The 25,025-nt window shown below is 42.7% G+C and overlaps 1 protein-coding gene across 8 annotated transcripts in view; it reads left to right on the plus strand.

Moving 5' to 3' along the window:
* Window positions 1-21,885: 21,885 nt before the first annotated feature.
* SNX13 (sorting nexin 13) overlaps window positions 21,886-25,025 on the plus strand; it is an 89,455-nt gene continuing 86,315 nt past the window's right edge. For all 8 annotated transcript variants that reach the window (XR_006414616.1, XR_006414617.1, XM_044429361.1 and 5 more), the window contains exon 1: window positions 21,886-22,118. Coding sequence is in view for 5 of the 8 variants with exons in the window: in XM_044429361.1 (XP_044285296.1) it covers window positions 22,104-22,118 (15 nt within the window). In the remaining 3 variants the exon portion in view is untranslated. The remainder of the gene's footprint in view (window positions 22,119-25,025) is intronic.

A 25,025-nucleotide genomic window follows, 5' to 3' on the forward strand; every position in this document is an offset into this window, starting at 1 on the left:
AAAGGAATAGGTCGTCCAGCTAATTGGTTCCAGGACATATTCATCACTTAATTGACTTAAGACAGCTATTCCCAACATGGATATGAATTACACTACCCATCATCCTTGGGTAATGTTAGCCAAGGAAGTTGTAATCAATTACATCCAGATGGATATGGAAAGCACAATGCTTAATCTAGGATAATGGCATCCTATTTCTTTTCATAGATGTTGCATCTGAGGGGATTAAAAAAAATGTAAAGAATGATTCTCAAAAGATGTTAATGCATATGGCTATGATGTTTTCTGACAGTCAGTTCAGTAACTGGACTTGAGTTGGGTGGCAGGCTTTTCTTTTGTTTGGCTTCTTAAACCTGCTGGTTGTATTGTATTGACTCATGCAATACAATAAGATGACCAGCAGGGGGATTACAAATTGTTAAAATGTCACTCAAGCACTTTAAGTGAAACTTGAACACTAGCATTCTATTTCATCTAAACGGAGTATCTGGGTAGATGTATTTATTTATTTATTTAACTAAGGATACAGTCCTAGGCCAGATTAGATAGAAGGAAGGCCTATAACACCCTGCATGCTGGCTGGGGCATGGGGGGGCCTTGTAGGCCTTATCCCAGCCTAAACCTCCTAACTAGCTTGCATTGCACCTTTCCAATAATAAGAGTAACAACCAGGGAAGGCAAGTAGCATGCAGGACCCTGGGGATTCCCTGATGTTATTGCAGATGAGATGTCAACAATACAAGGGGAATTCTTAGCATGTCACTTGCCTTCCTCTACCCATCCACCCCCACATCGTCCTGAAGGGTTCGTGGCCTGGGACAAGTGTGGCGTGGAGTGCAGGAGCACTCCAGAGCCTGGCAAGGACAGTTTTGCTGCAGGTGGGAGCTCCTCAGCCAGAGACCGCTGCCACACAGCTAAGTATGGGGCCTGGCCAGGACACAGGGTAAGGGATCCCTGCTCCTCCCAGTGCTTCTGCCAAGGAGCTTTGAGGGCCAGCAGGTTTTGACAGCTGGCAAACTTCAGCACAGGCTAAAGCCAGGTGTCTAGCCAAATTGCCTGCTAGGGAGCTTAGCCCTGCACTTTGGCTGGAGACCCAATGAGGTCAGAATGGCTTGCTGTGCCCTGAGTCATCCAGTGTCCACTCACTTTTTATTTCTCACCCCACGCATAAGTCTTGACATAAGAGTCATTCCCCTGGCTCCAGTCTTGTGGGATCCATTTCAGAAGATGGCTCAGTGAAGCCGGATATTGCTACCTTTTTGTTAGCAAGGAAACGCTTTCTTACCTATACAAAGTGTTTGTGATCCATGTTTGATACTCTGGAAATAGGTGGACATTTCTGAACATTATAATTGCATGCTTCTATACTGGCTAAAACAAAGATCTGAACACACTTTTGAAAGTTAGGTTATTTCTAACCTCCAGACTACATGCAAGAGACTTGTTGGATCGAGTGAGCAAGCTACTGAGTACATATGCTGGCCATATCCCCAAGTAGCTGCAAATTCAGTATCACTGTGCAGGAAGCCTTTTCACGATCCTATTTATATGCACAAATAGGAATCCTGGCCAGTCATCAGGTTTTAGGAATGGAACCACCAGTGATGGTCCAGGATAGTTCAGCTACTGGGGAAGGAGAGATTGAGGAAGGCTGCCAGAACCAGGGTCTATCTATGGTGGAAGACAAAATGCTACTCCCAAATCACCAACTGCCTCCTTTTTTTAAGGGGGGAGAATGAGATAAGAAAGGATGTATCAATTCTAAGACAGTAACTGACAGTAACCTCCACCCATACAGCCAACCTATGGCGGAGGCAACAGGACCACACTCCCTCCACACACCCTTCTCTCAATTTCCTCAGATGTGTGTTTCTATTGAACAGAAGACAGAAGTTCTAACCTGTGGACTATGGCCCACAGAGCTTCCTTGGATTATTCCAGGCAATTAGAGCCATCCACTTACAAGCACTGCTGCATCTCTGTCCCACTGACTGTACATGTAGTGTCAGTGTGAAAGGAGCCTACATAAGCATGCAAACAGGAACAGTGACTGGCCAGGATTCCTATTTGTGCATATAAATAGGATCATGAAAAGGCTTCCTGCACAGTGATGCTGAATTTGCAGCTACTTGGGGATATGGCCAGCATATGTACTCAGTAGCTTGCTCACTCGATCCAACAAGTCTCTTGCGTGTTCACGGTATATGAGCATTTGCATGTCTTCTGAACAACCTTACAAGAAAATGTTATTTGGGAAAACCAGAAGAATGAATACAAGGGCAGGCCCTTTTCCATGTCTGACCTGTATTTATACAACCTTCCCCCTTGAGAGGGATAACTAGCTCCCTTCATATCGAAGGTGTTTTTGTTGAAGTTTCATTTTACTGAGGAGAAAATGTTAATAGCTTTGCTGGTATAGTTTGTTATAATGACAGCAGGGGTTTTGTTGGGTTGACCTGCATGAAATGAAATGGTTCATATTGTAATAACGTGTATCTGTTTATTCAGTCTAAAAATTTTCTTTTACATTTGTATCAGTTTTTGGAATAGATTTGGAATGGATATGTAAATAGACCTACTGATATATAGCTGTCAATGCTGTAAGATGATTGTATGCTTTTGTTACTGTTAAGGAATGTCAAAAAATAAAAAGGTGAAAAAAGAAAGAAAGGTGAGATTTTAATAAAAATACATGTATTAATGATATCAGCCACTTGGAGTTCTTAAAAAAAAGCAAACTCTAATAAAAAAAAACAATAAATAATATATAGAGCAGTGGTGGCGAACCTATGGCACGCGGGCCACAGCGGCACGCAGAGCCCTCTCTGTTGGCACGTGAGCCAAGTCTCCCAAACATCGCCCCAGCAACCAAGAATCGGATAACAGCAGACATAGGGGCCATGCGCATGCTCTGAACGGAGTAGTGGTGCAAGGTGATGATGTCACAAGCTGCGACACATTAGCCACGACTCATCCAGGGTTTCACATGGCTGGTCAGTGCTCTGCCAAGGATAGACAGATACACAGATAGACAGATAGATAGATCACATGGGCAGAAATGATGAGCTGTGCAGAAAGAGTTACTCGAGGAAGGTTTTTTAAAAATCGCCCCTTTCAAAGGCCCGCTGTGACGACTTTGCCAGGCATTTCAGGGAGAAAATCGCTCAGATTCGTCACGAGCTGGACTCCACTAATGAATCAGAGGTCTCTGAGGAGTCGCCAATGCCACCGTCTGGTCCAAAATTACTGGAGGAATTTCAATTATTGCGGCCCAATGATGTGGACAAGGTGCTTGGAAGAGTACGTCCCACCACGTGCCTATTGGATCCTTGCCCGTCTTGGTTAATAAATAACTCCAAGCACGGGATTGGGACCTGGATTTTGGAAGTGGTTAACGCTTCTCTGAGGGAGGGTCGAGTGCCTGCCCCTTTAAAGGAGGCGGTAATACGACCGGTCCTGAAGAAAGCGTCACTGGATCCAGAGATGGCCACTAACTATAGACCTGTGGCCAACATCCCGTTTCTGGGCAAGGTGCTGGAGCGAGTGGTGGCGGGACAACTCCAAGCACTCTTGGAGGAAACTGATTATCTGGATCCTTTTCAGTCCGGCTTCAGACCCGGGTACAGTACTGAATCTGCCTTGGTCGCCCTGTACGACGACCTGTGCAGGGAGAAGGACAGGGGGAGTACATCCCTGTTGGTTCTTCTGGACCTCTCGGCGGCTTTCGATACCATCGACCATGGTATCCTTCTGGATAGACTTGCGGGATTGGGGGTTGGAGGCACTGCTTTGCAGTGGTTCCGCTCCTATCTCGACGGTCGATTCCAGAAGGTAGTGCTGGGGGACCATGTCTCTACGTCATGGCAGCTATGCCATGGGGTACCACAGGGCTCCATTCTATCCCCTCTGCTATTTAACATCTATATGAAACCGCTGGGAGAGGTCATCAGGAGGTGTGGGCTGCGGAATCATCAATACGCTGATGATACCCAGCTTTACCTCTCAATCTCCACTAATCCAGGTGAGGCAGTGGCTGTGCTGAACCGGTGCTTGGCCGAGGTAATGGAATGGATGAGGGCCAATAAACTGAAACTCAACCCAGACAAGACGGAGGTCCTGTTGGTTGGCGGATCGGGTTTCGGAGAGGGTGGATTTGACCTGGTCCTGAATGGTGCAACACTCCCTCTTAGGGATAAGGTCCGCAGCTTAGGTGTACTCCTCGACCCGGAGCTTTCTTTGGAAGCTCAGGTGACAGCGGTAGCGAGGAACGCCTTCCTTCAGCTTCGGCTGATTAATCAGCTGCGCCCCTACCTGGAATACGACTGCCTGGCGACGGTGACACACGCGCTGGTGACTTCCCGCCTAGACTTCTGTAACGCGCTTTACGTGGGGCTTCCCCTGAAGACAGTCCGAACACTTCAATTGGTGCAAAATAGAGCTGCCAGGTTGCTGACGGGGACGGGGCGTTATGCTCACATGACTCCAGTCCTCCATCAGCTTCACTGGCTTCCCATTGAAGCCCGGACCCAATTCAAGGTGTTGATTATGACCTACAAAGCCCTAAACGGCTTGGGTCCTGGCTACCTGAACGAGCGCTTACGTCCGTATATGCCCGACCGCCCTTTGAGATCTGCGGGAGAGTCCCTTCTCCGGGAACCCTCCATGAAAGAAATTAGGAGAGTAAGTACCCGGAGGAGGGCTTTCTCTGCGGTGGCGCCCAACCTATGGAATTCACTCCCCAAAGAGGTCCGCCTGGCACCGTCGTTACTGGTTTTTCGGCGCCAGGTAAAGACCTTTTTATTTAAACATCATTTCAATTGTTAAAACATATGATCTGGCCTGGGCAACTTCTTCTTCCTTCTCTTTCTCCTCCTATATTTTTATTTTATACTGATAATTTTAATTTTGTATTTGTAAATCAATGTATTTTTTGTATTGTTATATTTAATGGTAATTTATTATGTACTATTGTATTTCAATGTATTTTATCATGTTGTAAGCCGCCCCGAGGTTTCGGCAAGGGGCGGCATAGAAATGTTATAATAATAATAATAATAATAATAATAATAATAATAATAATAATAATAATTTTACCCATATATTAGGGTTAGGGGAGTGTGCCACGGCAGGGTTAGGGTTAGGAAAACGAGGTGTCCTGACGTGATTTTGATGGTTGGAATTGTGAGAAGTAGAAGATTACTGTGACTAACAAACTAGAACAGGTAAAGCTATGGATCACTTAGTGATTAATAAAGGTATTGTGATTAACGGACTAGAACGGGTAAAGCTATACAGATCACTTTTGTGATTAATAAGAGTATTGTGACCAACATAAACTAATAGACTACAAGATGTAATTGGCAGACATGGCATTAAACTTTTGTACTTATAATCCAAAGTATGGCTGCATAATAAGCTAATGCATATTAGTGGTGCCTCCTACTATGACTCAGAGGGTTATTAACATGAACATGGGACGTATGAGCAGGTGGGGGTAACATACCAAGGAGTAGTATGATGAAGTCGGACAGGAAGAGTGTGAATTCCCAGTATCCCACCAATGGGAGAAAGGAGGCAGGCACTTTGCACGTGAAGTAGGCAATAAGAGGCTGTGTAAACTGCCCCTCCAGTGCACGACCTTTGGGGTGAGTGCCCGGTCTGGCCAGAACGTATTAAACTGTTGCTGCTTGGTACTTTGCCTCCCATATCGTCATTGCTTGGATTTCATTTCTTACAGAATGTATTTCGAATGGGCAGAAATGATGAGCTGTGTAGAAAAAGCTACTCAAGGAAGGCTTTTTCAAAATCGCCCCTTTCAATAGTATTTTACCCGTATATTAGGGTTAGGGAGTGTGCCACGGCAGGGTTAGGATTAGGCAAATGAGGTGTTCTGGCATGATTTTGATGGTTGGAATGTGTTTCAAATGGGAAGAAATGATGAGCTGTGCAGAAAAAACTACTCAAGGAAGGCTTTTTAAAAATTGCCCCTTTCAATGGTATTTTACCCCTATAGGTGTGTGCCCCAGAGCAGGGTTAAGGTTACAAAAACAAGGTTTCCTGGCATGATTTTGATGGTTGAAATGTGTTTCGAATGGGCAGAAAGGATAAGCTGTGCAGAAAAGGCTACTCAAGGAAGGCTTTTTCAACATTGCATTATTTTCAATGGAAATGTAGGCCTATATTAGCGTTAGGAGTGTGTGCCAGGGCAGGGTTAGGGTTAGGAAAATGAGGTGTACTGGCATGAGTTTGATTGTTGGAATGTGTTTCAAATGGGCAGAAATGATGAGCGGTGCAGAAAAATTTACTCAAGGAAGGCTTTTTCAATATCACCCCTTTCAATGGTACTTTACCCCTATATTAGGGTTAGGGGTGTGTGCCATGGCAGGGTTAGGCCAGTGGTGGCGAACCTATGGCACACATGCTGCAGTGGGCACGCAGAGCCCTCTCTGTCAGCATATGAGCGGAGTCGCCCCAGCATCATCCCCGCAGCTTAACATTGCATAACAGTGCACATAGGGGCCATGCGCGTATCAGGAAAGGAGTAGCAGAGTCAGGCAATTACGTCACGTGCCGTGACTCATTAGCTGCGACTCCTCCGAGCTTTCGCATGGCCAGTCAGTGTGCTGTCAAGGATATATAAATTTGCTTAGACTGGCTGTGGGTTATTTTTTCTAAACTAAAACCTCAGTTTTCAGGTTTTATTGTAGTGTTGGCTCTTTCCAATAAATAAGTGGGTTTTGGGTTGCAGTTTGGGCACTCAGTCTCCAAAAAGTTTGCCATCACTGATATTGAGTCTCCTAACTAACACATCCATCTTTACATACTATCTCTTGCAAGGTAAGATCTGGCTCTGTCTTTGTGAACATGGGTGGGTTTCCTATTCAACTTCCTGTCATTGTTATTTTTTTTCTAAGTGAAAGTCAATCAGAAAACTGAACTACAATTTGTTCTGCCTAGATGTATATGTCAAACAGCAGCTGCTGTTTGCCAAACAGCAGATGTATATGTCAAACAGCAGCTGCTATGTTTTTATCAATACAAAGTTGTGTGTATTGTTGCCTTTGTGCAGGGGTTGGCAACCCATGGCTCTGGAGCCGCACGTGGCTCTTGAACCCCTCTGCTGCGGCTCCATCGCTCAAAACACGCGCCGGCACAGCCCCTGATCTGCTCGAAGCTCCACTCAGGAAGGCAGCGCCAGCTAGTTAAGTAAATCGCTACATTCCTCTGCTAAACAAGCTTCCTGCAGGCTCTCATGTTACGCGACACGTTAGCTGCTGAAAAGATTTTCTTTGTTCCAATATAATCTCCTTCATCTGAATGTTAAAAGCTGCGCTTGGAACCTGTCACAATTCACAGCACTTGACTGTTTATCTGCTGATCAGTCACTAAACACACCTATATCTCTGGCACAGCAGCCGATCTGGATCTGCACTGATTTACTGAGCTCCCCTCCTCCCCGTAGACCAACCATGGATAAATCGAAGAAAAGTTTCTGAAGAAAACCGAACGTTTAACAGTACGTGGGTAGATTCATTTGCTTTTACTGCTGACGAACTTATGGGGTTTGCTGTTTAATGCATGCAGCCCTTTAGCACTGACTTTGACTCTTTAGGAAACTGTTCTCCTATTCAAAATATATGAAAGGAGTCCTACTAGTTTATAATGTAAAATTAAAAATAACAGTTTTTAGTGACTGAACAAGAGCTGCAGCTAAATCATAATGAAGATATACATAGCATTAAGGTAAAAAACGATATATGCAGTGTTATCTTAATTTTAGATGTCAAAAGGGTTTTGTGGCTCCCGGTGTTTTCTTTTGTGTGGGAAACGAGTCCAAATGGCTCTTTGAGTGTTAAAGGTTGCTGACCCCTGCCTTTGTGGAAAGAATCGTTTGCAGAAAAATTCTTGGTTTTCTGTGGGTTGCTTATGTGGTTCTGAATTGTTCCACTTTCTCAGGTGTGGATAACACAGAGGCAAAAGGCTCCTCATAAAAATCCACCATGTACCTGTACCATGTATCAAAGAGTGTTTGGAGGAACAACCCTTCAATTGCCCCTTCCAGGATCCCTGGGTTTGGGGCAAATGCTAGGAGACTCCAACTGTCCCTTCAGTTTTGCAATTCACCCTGGATAGGTACCACATCAGAAACTGGCAAAACCCGAGGGAAAGCCCAGCATGAGCCTTCTGATTTAAAGAATCAAGCCCGCTTCCCACATGGGTATCTCCCCAAGTTTGAAATCCATCCTCTGCTAGTAGTGAAAAGACACTGTTAACACTTGGGGGACAACCAGGGCAACAGGCCTCCCTCAAAGAAATTGACTGATCACACTGAGAAAGGGGACAGCCCCTTTCTGTGAAGCACAGTCTTCTGGGGCTTTGCAAGGCACCAGATGGCATTCTCCAACAGGTTGGCTCCATGCACTGGGAATGGGGAATATTTTACTTTTTAAAAAACAGTGGATGATCATGGAAAGCCCACTTAAGATACTGCAGGGGATACTGATGGGCAGCACCTCCTGGATGTTCAAAGCAGGTACAGGAAAGATGCTTTTATTGGCAGCTTTTGCAATCTTGATTTTATTTTATGCTTTTTAATGACAAGCCACAATCCCACTAAAAGGCTTGCTGGACTGTTCGGTGCTTCTGCAATGCCATTTCTGATACTGCAGAAGGACTGAGGAGGAAAGGAAGGTGCACACAATTGCTGTGCTGGTTAGTCTGTTAGTCAGGGCACATGATTAAAATTCCCAAGCGGTTTAACAGGTGCTGTGCACCATCCCAAAACAGTTAAGTTAGGGCCTTGTTTCCAAACCATAGGCTGAAAAGGAGCTTGAGGTAGGTTGGGAAAGCATGGTTTGGAGGTTAGAGTTAAGCATATTTCCCCAATTTGGACTTCCTGGCCAAGCAAGTTAATGAATGGAGTGGGGGAATGTTGCTTGGAAGAAAGGAAAGAGCCTAAGGAGATGGTTCCAATTGCCCAGCACCTGATTTGGTGTTATGTGTGAAATGAACCAGAGCAGTAAAATTCAGTCCTCTCTGTATGGCAAGCAAACCCAGGTTCAAATTAAGAATAGTAATGACTGATCCAATTTAGTCTGAAATCATACAGTAATTGTGTTATTTAGTTATTGCTGTCTGTTTTGACAGATGGCAACTCTGCTTGGTATGGGGTTTGCTGCCTTGAAATAATTTTAGAAATTTGTTAGTCTACCACCAGCTTCCTCATTTAATTGTGTGGGAGTTTAATTTTTAATTTGTAGTAATTTCTTAAACTAAACAGTGAAGGGACAACCATAGTTCTAGAGGAAATGATAGAACAGATTAGGTCTCCAAGCACCTGCATGGAAAGACAAAAAGGATAACGTGATTAATAAAGGAAATTCAAACAAACAATTGTATAAGCTCCAAAACACACAAAAATGCAAAGTTGAATTATTTAACATTCTTAAGTAAGCAAATAGTGATATTTTACGGTGAAAATGGGTCAATCCTGATTTTGTGTTCCAGAGCCACTGCAGCAGATCTGTCATCAAGGCATGCTGCCTTCTGTGTTAAAACTTTGAAAATTCTATTGTTCATATAACTGAGATGAATTATCCAATACTTTTGTGTGCGATGATGCATCTTCAGTGAGGGTTATGAGTGAAGGGTACAAGTTGCCCAGATTTCAGAGACAGGAGATTAACAATGGCTCAGTACTAAGAGTTTAACAGAGCAATCCTATGTATGCTTAGAAAGAAACAAGTCCTAAATTTCCAGTATTTTCCAGCCAACCATGACTAACTGGAGAATATTGGGCATTTTTGTCCAAACCTGTCTAAATATGTTATAAAGAAACACCATGTATATAATAACCATTGTGCTGTTCACTTTGTGTGGCCTTGGAGAGGCTATTATGTATCTCAGTAAGACTGCAGACTTGCTTTGTTACTGACAGAGGTCTGGGTAGCTGTTGCTTGGTGAAGTTCTAGATACAGAGAAAGACAGAGAAGTGCTTTGGATATTTGTAGCTGGGTTTGGATCCAGCAAATGCAATTCTGATTGTCTGGGGATCCTGGCTAAGAGAGAAGGAGCACTTAGGAGTTGACGGTTGACAGGGAGAGATAGGAAGGGCTCTCTGCTTGCTAGTGGGTAGTGATACAGGAGAATGATGAAGAAACTGGAGAAAGTGAATAGTGAGGCCAGAATGTGAAGCTGTTCCTTCTTTATGGGATAACCACACACGGCTGGTAAAGATCAGAACTAAGGAGCAGGTGGCTGCATTATGCCCAGAGACTGCTTTAAGATCTTGCCAGGAGATTACGTGTGCAGGCATTAGGGATAAATAGTTCAAACAGCCAGAAATGCAACGGGGACCTTTGGGAGTCAAAAGAAGACTGTCCCAACAGCTGAACTGAGTTGTGAATGTATTTGGCTAATATGAGCTTTAAGAAATTTCTTATTTATTTAAGAAATTTGGCTTGAGCTAAAAGATGTCATCACAAGGTTTGTAGCAGTAAAAACTGTCAACTACTAGCCTTTTTAATCCACTCTCCCTGAAAACCAAATTTTAGTATAAATTAGCCCTTTAATTAATTAATTAGTTTAATAGTTCATTTTCTCTCTAGCAGTGTTTTAAACCAGCAAGCATGTCGGGAGCATGTTTAAAGAATGTGCTTAGGTCTGAATATGTTTCTCTATTAACAAAAAGAACGATCGCACCTTTGATCCAAGTGCTAGAGGAACCACGTATGCTATTTTCACACCAAAATTCACCCCATAACATTCTGTTCCCACCCAGAAGTGCTATTTGCAGCTCTGGTAACACTTCCTGTTTCATTTCTGAGATGGTGACAATTGTCACTGGGGAACCAGATATCATTTCAGATTCACTTGCCCTATTTCTATTTTTATATCTGTTTCTCTATCTGTTGGTACTATATTCAGGCTTAAAAAATGAATGATATGGGCACAAGCAATTTTTAATCCTGTTTCTGCCCAAGCTATGTATGTAGCTATTACTTTAATCTCTGCTGGCTCAGAATGACATGTCAACATCATTTAGCAATGCGACTTTGATGTAGCTTCAATTCATGTGATAATGTGAGTGCATTAAACAGGAATGGTAAAGAACAGTTAGAGAAATGCATTAAGGAATGCAGTAAGTCCAATATTTTGACTTAATTTTGCCAGACAAATGCCCTTAGTATGAATAAACAATGAACTGAAGAGAATAACAAAGTCCACCCTTATTTATCTATTTTGAACAACCAGTATAGAACACGACATTCATTTCTAATTATTTTATACTTTTTATATTTAATAGTTTCCAGCAGTTATGCTGACCATATGTCATATATTTAACAGATTTCTATCCCATCCTTCAAAAATCTCCCAGAGCAGCTTACAAGAATCAATCATCATACAATTATTAAAGTGCTATTTCCTGTTAACAGCCATATTCCAAAAGGAGGTTTTAGGATCTAGTATTTGGGTATTATGTCTGAACCCTGAAATTACTAAGGCATACTTATTGATGTCAATGGAGCTCATGGGAAAGATGAACCATTCTGCAGTGATTTTGATTCCTCCCAAAGGAAGATCCCAGAAGATGGTGCTGGAAAACTTCTCTACCTTATGACCACTGGCTTTTAACAGTTTTATTAACTCAGGTCAGCTTCATCAACCCCAGAAATGTGTCCTGTGTGCAATTTAGTGTTTTCTTACTAGTTCATTTTATGTTGATGCCTGTTTCCTCTCTGTATTACATGTATATAATTTCTCCCTAAAACAGCACAAATCCTTCTGGAATCCCAAAGCAGAATGATTTCCCGTAATATGTAATTGGTTATCTCAAAAAGAAAATATGGGACTGAACCACAGGGAAGTTGAGACAACAGCGACTGGAAAGTAAGGTAACTGAATAGTTGTTCAATATTATGGGTCACACTGCAAGGACACATAGATTGGGACTATTACCTTCTAAAAAACATGTTCTATAAATACTATTATTTCCACATACCACCTTTTATCTGAAAACAGCATGAGAATCAATGTTACATTTTATATATTGCATTTTTGCAGCAACTGCTGCCATCACAGCCTTTTATCATCTCTATGAACCTCTCTGGGGAACGTATTCCATAATCAGGGCACCACTGCAGAGAATGTCCTTCTCCAGGTATCCAGCCTCCTAATCTCCTTCAAGGAGGGCTCCGGAGAAGACCTCCACCTCAGATCTTAAGGGGCTGGAAGGCACTTAGGGAAGGTAGGTAGGCCTAAGGTAGAAGGCCTAAACTGGTATATGAAATTAGTGATGGGCTGTGAAGAAAAAGAAACTTTTCAGATAAACATGGAATTTTATTGGTTGGACATTTAGTTGATCTGGTGTTAAAGATGTACATCCCATTTTGGATAGGCTTTCATTGCCCTTTTATTTAATTAATTGATTTTTGAATTTTTTTACTCTGCCTTTCATCGCACAAAACAACCCTTAGGGTAGCTTAAATAATCACTTAAAATGCTTAATGTAAACAAAACAGCACAATGAACAAAGTGCTAGAAACCTGTAGGAATCATGTTTGTTGTTGGTAGGTGTTCCTGAATGTAGAATTCCTTCCAGATCACCATGTGGCTGTAACAGCCGCAGTTGTTCTTTACCAGCTACACCCATTCCTGAATGACAAGGACACAGCCGCTGTCATCTGTGCTGTTTGTGTAATCCACTCTGCCTAAGCACATAAGAAAAGCCATATGCAAGTAGACCGAGGGTCCATCTGGATCAGCAATGTGTTCACACATTAGGAATCCAGCTGCCTACAAGATCTCTCAAGCAGTCTATGAGTAGAACAGTATCCTCCTGCCCAAGTTCCCTCACAACCGGTATACATAAGCATACCATCTCTGATATCAGAGATCACATTTAGCAATCAACTTGCAGCTGCACTGTTCAGAAACTTCAATTTGTCACACATGTGGCTGGCAGACTTAAAACTATAGCATGTCATGCCCCTTCTGGGAGACTCTGAAGATGAACTGGAGCATTCCCGCACCAAGCTGTCTTTGTGGCAGATCAGAGGAGCCTGGGTCCAAGGGAGAGGCAGACGTCAATCCTAGCTCTCAAGGAGTTCTAGAAACAGGTGATGAACAGTCATCTACCCAAATGAGCTCTAGTATCTAAAGGTTAAGTCTCAGCCAGCTATCAGATGCAGCAGTGCCCAGCTGGGGGACAGGGCCTTGCTCACAAGCAGAATGTTCCTCAATTGGCAATAATGGCCTGCAACTAAGCTTTGGGTGGATTTCTGAAGGCTCAGACTCAGGTTATTAGTTCCAGACCCAAAGTGCTTATGGTTTATGGAATGGATGATCTTCACTGGAACTGTTATATAATACAGAATGGAGCTGCATATTAACAAGATGGATGGTTGAAGACTTTTCTTTGGCAATTGCTTTCTGACTTAATTTGAAAAGCAAAACCCTTTTTGAAATCCAATTAGAGTGTTGCATGTAAGAACTAGCTGTGTGCTTTTCTAGTTTCCAGTGACAGTCATGGGGATGGCAGTCATGGGGACCTAATGGCCTTGGCTGGCTATTAGATCCCAGAAGGGGAATAAGAAATGGAGCTGGAATGTCACCTAAGTACCAGCATCTTGCCTTTCTCTGCTATTATAGTGCACATTTAGGTTTGCATTGGATTGCCTATTAACAATACTTTGAGACTTGGTCCATTCCAGATCGATGGCTCTCTTCCTTATAAACAGGGCAGAACTCTCCATATGAGGCATATAACTTATAAGACCAAATGATCTAGTAAAAGGATATTCTAAGATCTGTCCCTTTTGTATATAACTATTCAAACTCTCATGTAAATATCGAATGCTTTCTCTGTGTCCGTCTGGTGTCCCTGAGCCAGGAGCTTTTCAGTGGTGGTCCCTTGTTTATGGAATACTCAAGGGAGGTCAGTGTGGTTCTAAGTAAGCAGTAAAAATGTAGCTACTTCAGAAGAATTTGTGGAGGTTAACGTAATTAACTGCTTTGCTTTGTTGTCTTCTTTCAAGCTTTTAGGCCAAGTAGTTCTGGCTGATCTTTTTGTTTTATTTAGTATTTATTTTATATTCATATGAACTTTATTATCAACTTTGGATATCTTTTTTGACAGACAAGTGGGATAAAATTAATATAAACAAACTGCATGTGTTTAAATCAGTAATAAGTTACCACAGGCCAATGTATCATTCATACTTTAGTAATGAAAAAGTTATCTAAGGCACAATGGTTGTATCAGTTCTGAGAGGCCTTACATTCTCCCAAATTATTTCTCCATATCTTAGAAGAGCGGCTTGTTTCTTGAATAACTGGGTTGGTTTAACATCTATTATTATTTTAACCCAGGTACTAATGATAGAAATGATGCAGCAGAAATAATCAGGCGCTACAGATCCTGAAAATCTCATGGGAGAGCACAGGAACAGGCTGATGAAAGCAGCAATTCATCTGTATAGGCAATACTGGGATAATCCTTGCCTCCAAATAACAGGGGAAACAGAATGAAAAAAGAAAGAAAGTTAAAGAAGCAGCTAACAAAGTATCAAGATCTGTAGGCAAATGCTGATCTGCCAGGAACAGCAGGTGCTGTTTCAGAAACAGCATACAATTCTATTTATCCATGAAGACATTTTGCTAGCCCTCTCTATTTTATAAGAATACAGTTCCCCCATCTGGTGCCCCAGGTAGACTACTCAGCAGTAGTGTCATCACAGCATAACACTGGAAACAAAGAGTGCAAATGGCCACCACCAAATGCAAAGGCGGCAGGGCACCAAGAAAGCAGCAGAGCCCCCAGACCTCTTGTTATCCTTCTGCCCAACAGGTTGCGCACACTGTTCTTTTCCCAACATCTTTTCACCACTTTGTATGAATATTTTGTTATTAAGCATGGCTGCCATTAATATTAACACTTCTGTGTTTGGTTTCAGTTCAGAAAATGTGTTGACTAAGCGAACTGGAAACTTTTATGTAACTAGTTCATTCAGCATCCTGCCTGCTTGTAAAACAATAGCTCCCTTGAAAACTGAGATACTGGATTGAAATTTGGTACACTTGTTTAGGGCAAGTCTACATTTTGAATTCAAATATCAGCCCTGCCTCTCATCCTACATTCAAAGGGAGGCAGAAAAGAAGAAGATAATGTGAACTGCTTTTAAGATTCAGATATCAGAATGAAAGTTGGTGTACTTTCAGGCAGTAATGTAGCAGACAGGACTTTCTGATTAGGAATAATTATGTAATCTGCTGGCACCTCCACAAGACTTCCATGTTTAGCTGCCATCCACCCAGGTAGCTGAAGAAAAAAAACTTTATTTTTCAGCAACAATGTACAGTGAGCTTTCTCTGTGCAATACAAAGTATTTTGCAACGGCTTGGTTCTGAATAGGCAATGACAAAAGATGTGCTTCTGATGAAAAAGAGAACTTACAGAAATTCCTAGAAAAGTGGAAAGTGCATCGATCTTTTCCCCTTTCTCATGAAATCTAAAGCCACAGATTCACCTAACAGCTGAGTCCGAAGGGGCCAGGAAGGCCGCTGAGTCCAACACTCTGCTAGTGCAGGATGCCAGTTACACTATCCTGATCACACAACTGTCCATGCTTTTGAATGCATCTAGGGTGGAAGAGCACACAACCCTTCTTGGCAGCTTGTTCCACTGTCCTACTGCTCCGGAAATTCTTCCTTGTGTCTAGCCTGCAGCTGGTGTACTGTACGTTAAGTTCATTGTTCTGTATGCTGCCCTTGGCCAGTTCACTATCCTATGACTGTTCACTGACCCAGTGAATTAGGTATGATGTTGTGTACTGCTGCAGATGGGGTGTCAGTGAAGGGACTCTGTATAGACACACACACACATAATACACAAACAACATTGCCCATCCACACAGCTACCTGCATTTTGGGACTCTCCTTGGGGGCACGGCTATAGGAGCGATCCCAATGAGTGCCTACACCTCAGCATTTACCACTACCATCAAGGCACTCTTCTAAGTCTTTAAGTTTAAAGTCCAGCATCTTCATCCACACTACAATGTGATGCCTCCCTTGAAGACTGAGACTTTGGAATGAAATGTAGGAGGCTCCCCTCCAGTTCTCCATTTGAATTTATTTTTCCAGCTCTGCATCCGTATTCAAGGTGGAAGATGGAGTGTGATATCTAAAGTGAACCCTGTGCTTTACCATTTCTAGTTTCTAAATTGTTCAAGCTACTTTAAGTTTCAGCTGTCTTCACAATACATTGCATAAACTAAATATATTACATCAGAAGAACATGCAGTTTCAGCCAAGAACAAGTATTCACATGAATATATTCTATGTAAATATTTATACTATCTTACACCACATATGCAGATGAACTAGTTCAGGAAGGACCAGGCTCAGTGGTTTAACTTCTGCTTTCCATGCAGATTTATTTATACATGTATTTATAGGCCGCCTATAACTGCCAAGGCCTTCCTAGGCAGATGCAATTTCTGGCCTTTCCAGGTAGGACTGGACCTGATCTGCAGAGGGGACCCACCTCTTGCATATTACAGTCTATTCAGGTAGATTTGTCTAATTCTAAGGAGGAAGCAGAGGAGCAAGGATCTCAGAGGACTTTGTAGCTCCAAGGTTACCTACTGAAGCTTCTCAGGCAGAGTGTAAGAATCACGCAGACTTGGAAAGGGAGGAAGGTTTTTCAGGGCTGGAGGACACGGGGATGCAAGGGGAGTTCCTTGACCTGTTCGCTGATGACAGGCAACATAGCAGAGTAATTATGAAGGATTCAGTGTTCCTCCATTTACCCCACAAGCAGCAGCAGCCACCCTGGGGTGGAGTCAGAAACTTTCTGAAAGGAAGGGAGGAGAAGACATTTCAGTCTGGACACAACTCTTTACAGGGGTCAGCTCTTCTCCCCCATCTCAAAGGGAATGCTACTCTGATTTATACTGTTCTGTAACCAGGGTGGTTTTAATAAAAAAATGGCACTTCTAAGGTTTTGCTTGAGACTGCTGGAAAGGGAAATAGGGAAGTGACCTGCTCATGACACCCTGTCTGAAACTGGAGTGCTGACTATTCTGAATATAATCAAGGCAAATTATACTGGACTGGACGGACCAGTGGTTTACTTAGCATAAGGAAAATTTCCATGTTTCCACATAGCCAAGCATATTCTAAAATTAACAACAGATTTTGGACTTGCAATGAACATACACTATCTAGGGTTCTTGCAGCAAATATGCAACATATCCCTCATTTTTAAAATAAAGGGTGTCATCATTTATTCCAGTCTGCAATCCACAAGCCCACACTAAATAATAGATTGCCCTGTCACCCTCTACAGCTATCGCACCAGTTTAGTAAGACAGGAGATACGGAAGGGAGAGAAAGAGAAACAAGTTTTTTCAGTTTTGCCACTGAAACCTGGAAATTTGAAAGGAAACTGGGAGGAATATTTTAATGCATTGTTTTAGTTTCCCCTTATTCCCCCAAAGTGCATCTGATAACTGCATTAAAAATTTACTGTACTAGGCACTGATAGTTCCTATACATTGCAGACACAACTATCATCTTCATGTTTCAAATTTCTCCATCTGCAGCAGGATTTGGAAGAAATCATGTTTAAAAATGTGCACACCAAATAAAGAACCTAATTAACAGGTGAAAAAATTGAAAATCCAAGCAAAACTTTGTACCTAAGGTCCACGAAGATAAAAATGTTTTGAATTTTACTTTCAGAAATTGATTCAAATTAGATCAACTTAAGTTGGCAGTATCTTGAAGGATTTGTTATTTGTTTAAATAACATATCAGTTTCACATGGAAATTCCAAGGATTTAAATAAGTTATAAAACCAAAACAAGCAGCTTAAAAAACTTTTTAATATTGTATGCGATTCCATTTGCCATTTATTGTTCATCACTCCAGAATCTGTTTAGATGTGAATATGGCATAGAAATGTGTGAACATTTTTTTAAAAGTTTAATTCAATATCATAATTTATTTATTTATAGACTTAGCTGCAACCCCTTAGCCACGTTTCTGGGATGGACAGACCTGCTATGTGATTAATAATGCAATCCTATAGATGTCATAAGTAAATACAACTGATTTCACTAAGGCTTAGTCCCAGATGAGTGGGTACAGGGCTGCAATCTGAGAATCCTTAATATTGTGAATTGTTAGGCAGCAGATACTAGTTTTTGGTTGTGGTTTTTCCAGAGAATTGAAAGAAGTCTGAGGAGAAGTTTGGAATAGTTTCTTCTGTTTCTGGATAATTCTTCTGTTTTTGAAGTAAGAGAAGACTTTTCTAAGTTGAAATATTTACAACTTTTTTGCTCTTTACATATTGATGATTTCTATTTTCAGGTCTTTATTTTATTTTCCCTATTTTCCCAATGCTTCAAAACTACTTCACCTTTATCCTTTTAGTGCAATAGCTTGCTCCTCCATCTTGTATACTATACATGCATGTAAATATCATTTGAATGAAACTAGGGCTGCAATTCTATACACCCTTACCAGGGAGCATACTAATTGTGTTTTGTTTATTATAATTGCATTTTACTGCAGGGTGGAGCAAGGTGCATGTAGGATTTACTGCCTTGTGGCTGGTTTGGGTACTATGAACCTTGAGTTGGTGATGACACAATTTGCCAGTCCACAATAAAATGGCCTGGGCTGGCCTTTTCTGGGAGGAAGCCCCAAAAACCCAGAATGAGTCTGAAAAGTAAACTTGCATCAGAATTGAATGTCTGGCACTTGTATTTTTAAATGGTAGTTATGCATTGTAAGTTAAACATAATCCATTTTATGTTCCTAAAGCAGCAGTCACATTTAAATAAGAAAATAAATACTGGATATTCTAATTGCAAATTTCAAGTATGAATCCTTATGTAGCCAAAATGACCCCCTCCTATGTGCAAGAGGGAGGTATTTTGTACTTTTGCAGAAGAACAGAATATTTTGAGAGCAGTCCTAACTATCAGTGTGTGCAACAGAAGGGGGAACCTAAAATATTCATTGAGCACAGAGTCCTTACTGACTGATTTTGTGGGGAAAAACCTGTGGCTGGACAAAGCAGAAGGAATGGAACAGGGTATTCCAGTGGACTGTATGGCTGGCTAGTTGGACCGCTAAACCAGAGTACTCCAAGCTGCAATGTTTTCTTATGGGGCTCATTTATAAGTTGTTGTATATATAATGATTGGTGGTGATTAAAGTTTGAGGCTGATTACTTGAATCTTTTCCAGTCAGGGTTTATCCCAGGTTTTATGAATGAAACAGCCTTGGCTGCCTTGGTGGATTATGTATGCCAAGGAACTAATCCTATTGTCCTTTTGGACCTCTCAAGGGCATGTGGTAACATTGAGCATAGTGTGTCTCTGCAGCATTTGGGCAGTATAGGATTTGGGGGCACTGTCTGATGTAATCTGAGCGTTCCCAGAAAAGGGTGCTGGAGGTTACTGTTTACCCCATGGCCCCTATTTTAATCCCCTCTTATATGAAGCCATTGGGAGAGGTTATCTGGAGTTTTGGGGCTGAGCCACATTGCTCTCCTGATGATACTCAGCTCTTTCTCTTTGTCAACTGATGTCAAGAAGGGTGTGGAAGTCCTGAATCCTGCTTGAATGTATTGGATAAAGATTAACAAACTCATTTTGGACAAGACAGAGATACTAATCTGGGACTGGAGCTACAGCCTGCAATAAATGGGGTAGCATTCCTGAAAAGGACCAGTCTCACATCTTGGAGGTATTTCTGGGCCCAGCATTGCTCTCGGAGGGTCAGATAACTGCTGTGGCCAGAAGTGCCTTTGCCCAGCTTCATTTTGTGCATCAGTTATGTTTCTTCCTGGAGAAGTTAGATCTAGTGACAGTGATCCATGACTTAATTACCTTCTATTTAGATTAGTGTAATAAATTCTACATGAGCTGCTCCTAACGAATGATTGGAACCTGAAGAACCTGCAGCCACCAAATTACTTTCTGGTACAAGCTTTGTTTACATCACACAAGTCTTATATTGAGTGCACTGCTGCCCAATCCGTTTCCATGCATAATTCAAGCTGCAAGTACTTCCCTATAAACCCATAAATGGTTTCGAGGCCAGGCGGTCCAAAAACCTGCCTCTGCCTATATGAACTGGCCTATAAGTTAAGGTCTTTTTTGAATGACCTTCAGCATGTCCAAACACAGAGAAAATCTAAATAGGTGGAAAAATGGGATAGGCCTTTATCTGTAGCAGCACCCAACTGTGAAACTGTCTTCAAAGAAAGTTAGGCTGGCCCCTTCTTTTTTCAGATTTAAGTAAGCTCCTAAACCTTTTGTTCTTTTATGGCTTTTGATTATTTTAAACCTTTTTGCACTGTGTGCTCTTTTTAAGATTCTCTCCTGCTCTCAGTTTCTGTTAATGCTGTTGTAATCTGATCTTTATATATTCAAATTATCATAAAGTTATGCATTTAATTGTTACAAATCTTCCATGTAAGTCACCTTGGTGACCCTAAAAGGTGATTCATACATTTATAAATAAACTTCACCCCTCCCCACAAAGTAGGGCACTATCCCATAGGTTCAACGTATTTAGAAACTGTGTATTTCTAATCTACATGCTATAGCAATTGAACACTCTTATTCTTCTTAGTCATCCCATTATCTGCGTGTATTACTTCTCTTGTTTAAGTTTTATGCCAGACATGTTTACCAGGATATATTTATTGCTTTTATTATCCACAGTTGTTTCCAACCTTAATTCTCCCACAACCCTCATTACTGGCAGACACTAGTCACCATACTCCAGCTGGTGGGCTGCCCTCCCACCTTCTCAGGATTGGGCTCCAAGGCTTGTTTACCTTCTGGTCCCACAAGTATGCTGCTCCCCTGTGCCCCAGCGCCCCTACACCCAGCAGACGACGTGACTTGGGTTGATGAATTCGACAGAACCACCAGTTCCTTGCCATGTACACAGGCAGTCTTGTGAATTAAAATCCACGATGGTTTTTTAATAGGAGAAACGAGGAAGAGAAGGACACAGAAGGAAACATAAGTGACGAAGTTGGAACCGATCAGGTCATGCAGCAAGGTGTACAGTGGGAAACAAAATGGGGGGACGTTTAGCTTTGGAAGTTTCTTTCCGATCCAGGCCATCACATATGTGATGCACAGAGACCACGAAGAAGTACTACCGGTTCCTTGCCATGTACACAGGCAGTGTTATGAATTAAAATCCAGCCCGGGTGACGTTTTAAACAGGTGCTGGAAGGGTGTGCCACGCTTTTAGTGGGTGCGACCGTGTTGCTAAGGCACAGCTAAGTAATTCTTATGAGCTGCAGCATCATGAACAGGAGGAAGTTGTTTGATGTTCACTGGGAGTCATGCCCGTACTAGGGCTGCCTCCTCAGCGAGCGGTCTTGTGCTCCGGCTTGTCCCGTCTCGCCCCCTTTTGCCATCCTCCCAATAAGCAGAATGACCTCCCCCCGCATTCAAGATCCGAATGTGACCCTAACTTCCATTATTTTCCTTTATTCCTAGGACAATATTGTGAAGTCGGTTAGACCGGTAGAGACACTGTCTCAATCTGAGCGGAACTCTGAACCTGGGTCCTTGGGTTTATATCCCGCACTACTGGTGCGTCACTCTTTCTCACGTGCTGCTGCCCTACACCCGAGTTACACAGCCAGCGCCCTGTACACGGAAAAATCGAGGGAGAGCGGGCGGGAGAGCGAGCCTGTCTGCGCGCCGCGAGGGAAGCTGCCTTAGCGGCGCACCGAGAGGAGGGCCGCGGGGAAAGCACAATTGGGCCAGAAAGGCCTGCCCCGTTTCTCGCCGCCCCAATGGGCGGCCGCGCCGGGCAGAGCCGGAGCGGCGGCGGCGTCTCACGTAGCCTTTTCAAGATGGCCGCCTCTCTGGAGCGACCTGCGGAGGCGGTGGCGACGGCTGTTATGGGGCTGGCGATTCGGAGGGGCCGCTGAGCAGGGTGACAGCCGGCTGGCGCCGTTTCTCTTGCGGCGGGAGGCGAGCGCAGACGTTGCGGGCTGCGGCAGGAGCGGACGCACCATGCGGCGGGGCTAGAGCCGCAGGCTTCCACCGCGAGTAATGATGTTAGCGGAGGTAAGGGGCCGGCGGCGAAGACGGGCGAAGGTCGGGGCGGGGGCTCGGTCGTCCGTTGCCGCGGGCCCTCCCGGCGCCCGTCTGAGGCGGTGTCCCGGGCCCGGCGCCCGTCTGAGGCGGTGTCCGCACGTCCTGGGCCGCCTTCACCGGACCCAACCAAGGCTGCCGCAGCGGAGCCGCTCCAGGTGGAGTCGGTTGGCCTCTGGATAGCCTCACCGTCAGTTGTGGTTTTCTGTCTGGCTGGTACTCTTATGTTACTTCAGCAACGAAACTGGCGAGATTCCTTCTCCCGTCCCTCAGCAGGCCCGGCCGGCCGAGGATTGCTTTGGCATTCATTAAGACGTCAGTATGATTAGGCTAATACCTGCTCCGGATTACAGTTTTGCACGACCAGGCCTTCCAAAGGTTTGCTTCGAAATGTAGGTCCTCCAGCACTATTTACATGCGTTTCGTGCTTCGTTGAATAACATGCGCTCCTTCTTTCTTCCCCTTTCCCCATTAACTGACTATTGAAAAAGCTTTGGGTCATGAGGTGACAGAGAAGACAAGCACTCCTGGCTCCAGCTCCCAATGCTTCATTGTGTGTTATTCAGCACTTTCCTTCTGTGCCTCAGTTTCTCTCATGTGACTGTGCAGTTTATTTTAGGAGAGGAAAGACCGAGATGTTGCCGTTTATTGTTTTTCAGAACATTGTAAGTAGAACAGGAGATAGGAAACAAGTCTAGATTATTTTGGAGAAGGGGGTGTGTGACTGGAAAAAAAAAACAGTGAGCACAGCTATGGCACTCCTGTTTTTTTCAGGAGTCCAGTGCTTTCTCCAAATGACTTTGAGTTCTTGTTGCTGTCATCTTGGTTGAATGCCAGTTTCGGTGTGGTGAGCATAAAGATGGATTGCTGTGTTGTTCCACCTTAAGGGAGGAAAATTGGTTTGTTGTATATTGGCTGCAGAACTGTCTGCAAATTTTTATGCATTGCAGAAACATTTGTGAAGCAGTTGATTTTTGCTTTTGCATGCTTTGGCTCATTGAAGTGGTCAGCTGTTAGGATCATAGTGCCTGTTGTATAACATGCTCAGTACCTTGTGATTAGGCTATTGTCACCTGTACTGGATTGCCTTGGTGCCAAAGGATCATGCTGAATATATAAAGCTGCCTTAAACCATTGCTACTATCTAGTCTGAGTGAACACCTGTGCAATCGTGAACTTTTTCAGCCTCGTTACCTGACATTATCTGAACTGGAGATGCTGGTAAGTGAACCTGGGACTTCCTGGTTGCAAAACATGTGATGTGCTCTCATCAGTAGACTTAGAACCCCTGTCTTAAGTAAGAACTGATTGATCAGTTACTTTGCTGATGCTACCAAGTTCTTGCACTAGCAATGTGTGTATGGGGAAGGTAGGTTTGGCAGAGCAACTTCTGTTACATCCTGTGAGCCTGGGAAAGTTCAGTGTAATTTGAAAGCCCATATCCTTCTGCAAAACTGAAACAAATGAATTACTCTTTGTAGTGATGTAGTAAAACTGTAGTGATTTATAGGAAAAAATGTAGGTATAACTAATAACAAACAGCATTTCTATACTGCTTTTGTGTGTTCTAAGTGTTTCACTTATGCATATTGATAAACCTCTTATAACAGCTCTGCAAGGGAAGTCAGTATTATTAACTCCAAATTGCTAGCAGTCTGGGGCTGAGAGATGAGACCACACCTAGTACATTTGTGGTAAGAAACATGTTCATAACCTTCATCTTTAGTGGGTTCAACCCAGTATTTATCATACCGAACATATGAGTTTTAATATTTACTCTTATCAGTTACTTGAAAGTTCATTTGACCTGATGGAAATTGAAGAATTTAATAATATTTAGAATGAAATACAATTTTGAAGAAGTTCTTTTCCTGTCAATATGTATTTCATATACCTGAAGCATCTACTGTTATTGGGTATGATACAGCCTAACAGGAATTTTCTATTTTGATCTGCCCTTTTTGCCCTCTTCAGGTATATTCACTCAGAATGAGCACTGCAGAGTGGCACTGGTAGATTTCTTATCTGTTAACATAAGAGCTGGGGACTAAGATGCCTTGCACAGAAAGAACTTGGCTAATATTTGAGTACGGCTATCTGTGAGAGTACAGTTTTCCTCCGTATTAGCATACAATCTTAAGTGTGTTTAAACATGTACAGGATTGTATTCTCAGCCTTTATTAACTGGATTTTGATGAGAAGATATAATCAAATTTTGGAATAAATAGATACATGCTGGTATGTATGATTTTTGCTTGGTGGTAGAATATTATATATGCCAAGATACAGTTGCTCACAGTACAGTTCTAGGCATGCTCTTTAGTTTAATTTATATGCCACTTTCTCCATGTTGGACTGTACCATAGCAGCTCACAATAAATGTTAAAATACATAATAAAGAGTTAATTAAAAGCACTCAAACAGATTTTAATAGGACAGAATCAAGAAGTCAGATCAATGTCACAATGAAATGATACAGTCGAGTGCAAACAAAAGGTTGCAATTAATAGCCATAAAAAGCTAATTAACTTGTCAATGTTACTGTTGGTCTTGCTCCAGTCCTAGGATCACAGCAGTCTGGTTGAAATACAGTGGAAAACTTGGGGATGGTTCACCATTCTAGATTGTTTGCTGCTGGCACCTTCATTTGTCTTTCACAGAGGCACTGGTATCAGAAAATGGGCAATGCTGGAGAGTGATGATAAGTCCTTTTCCCCAGCCTTATTAATGTTCTGGCTGGTAGTGTGTGTGTCATTGTAGCTACATAGTTTTGCATTATCTTCTCAATAGCTAGACTTGATTGATCTGAGAACTGTCTTGACTCAGAGGTTCAGAAGCAGACTAGCAGTTTTTCTAGACAGACAATTCCACACCTCTGCC

The sequence above is a fragment of the Varanus komodoensis genome, unplaced genomic scaffold (genome assembly GCF_004798865.1).
Source record: "Varanus komodoensis strain SLA01 unplaced genomic scaffold, ASM479886v1 scaffold2, whole genome shotgun sequence".
NCBI classification, from domain to species: Eukaryota; Metazoa; Chordata; class Lepidosauria; order Squamata; family Varanidae; genus Varanus; species Varanus komodoensis.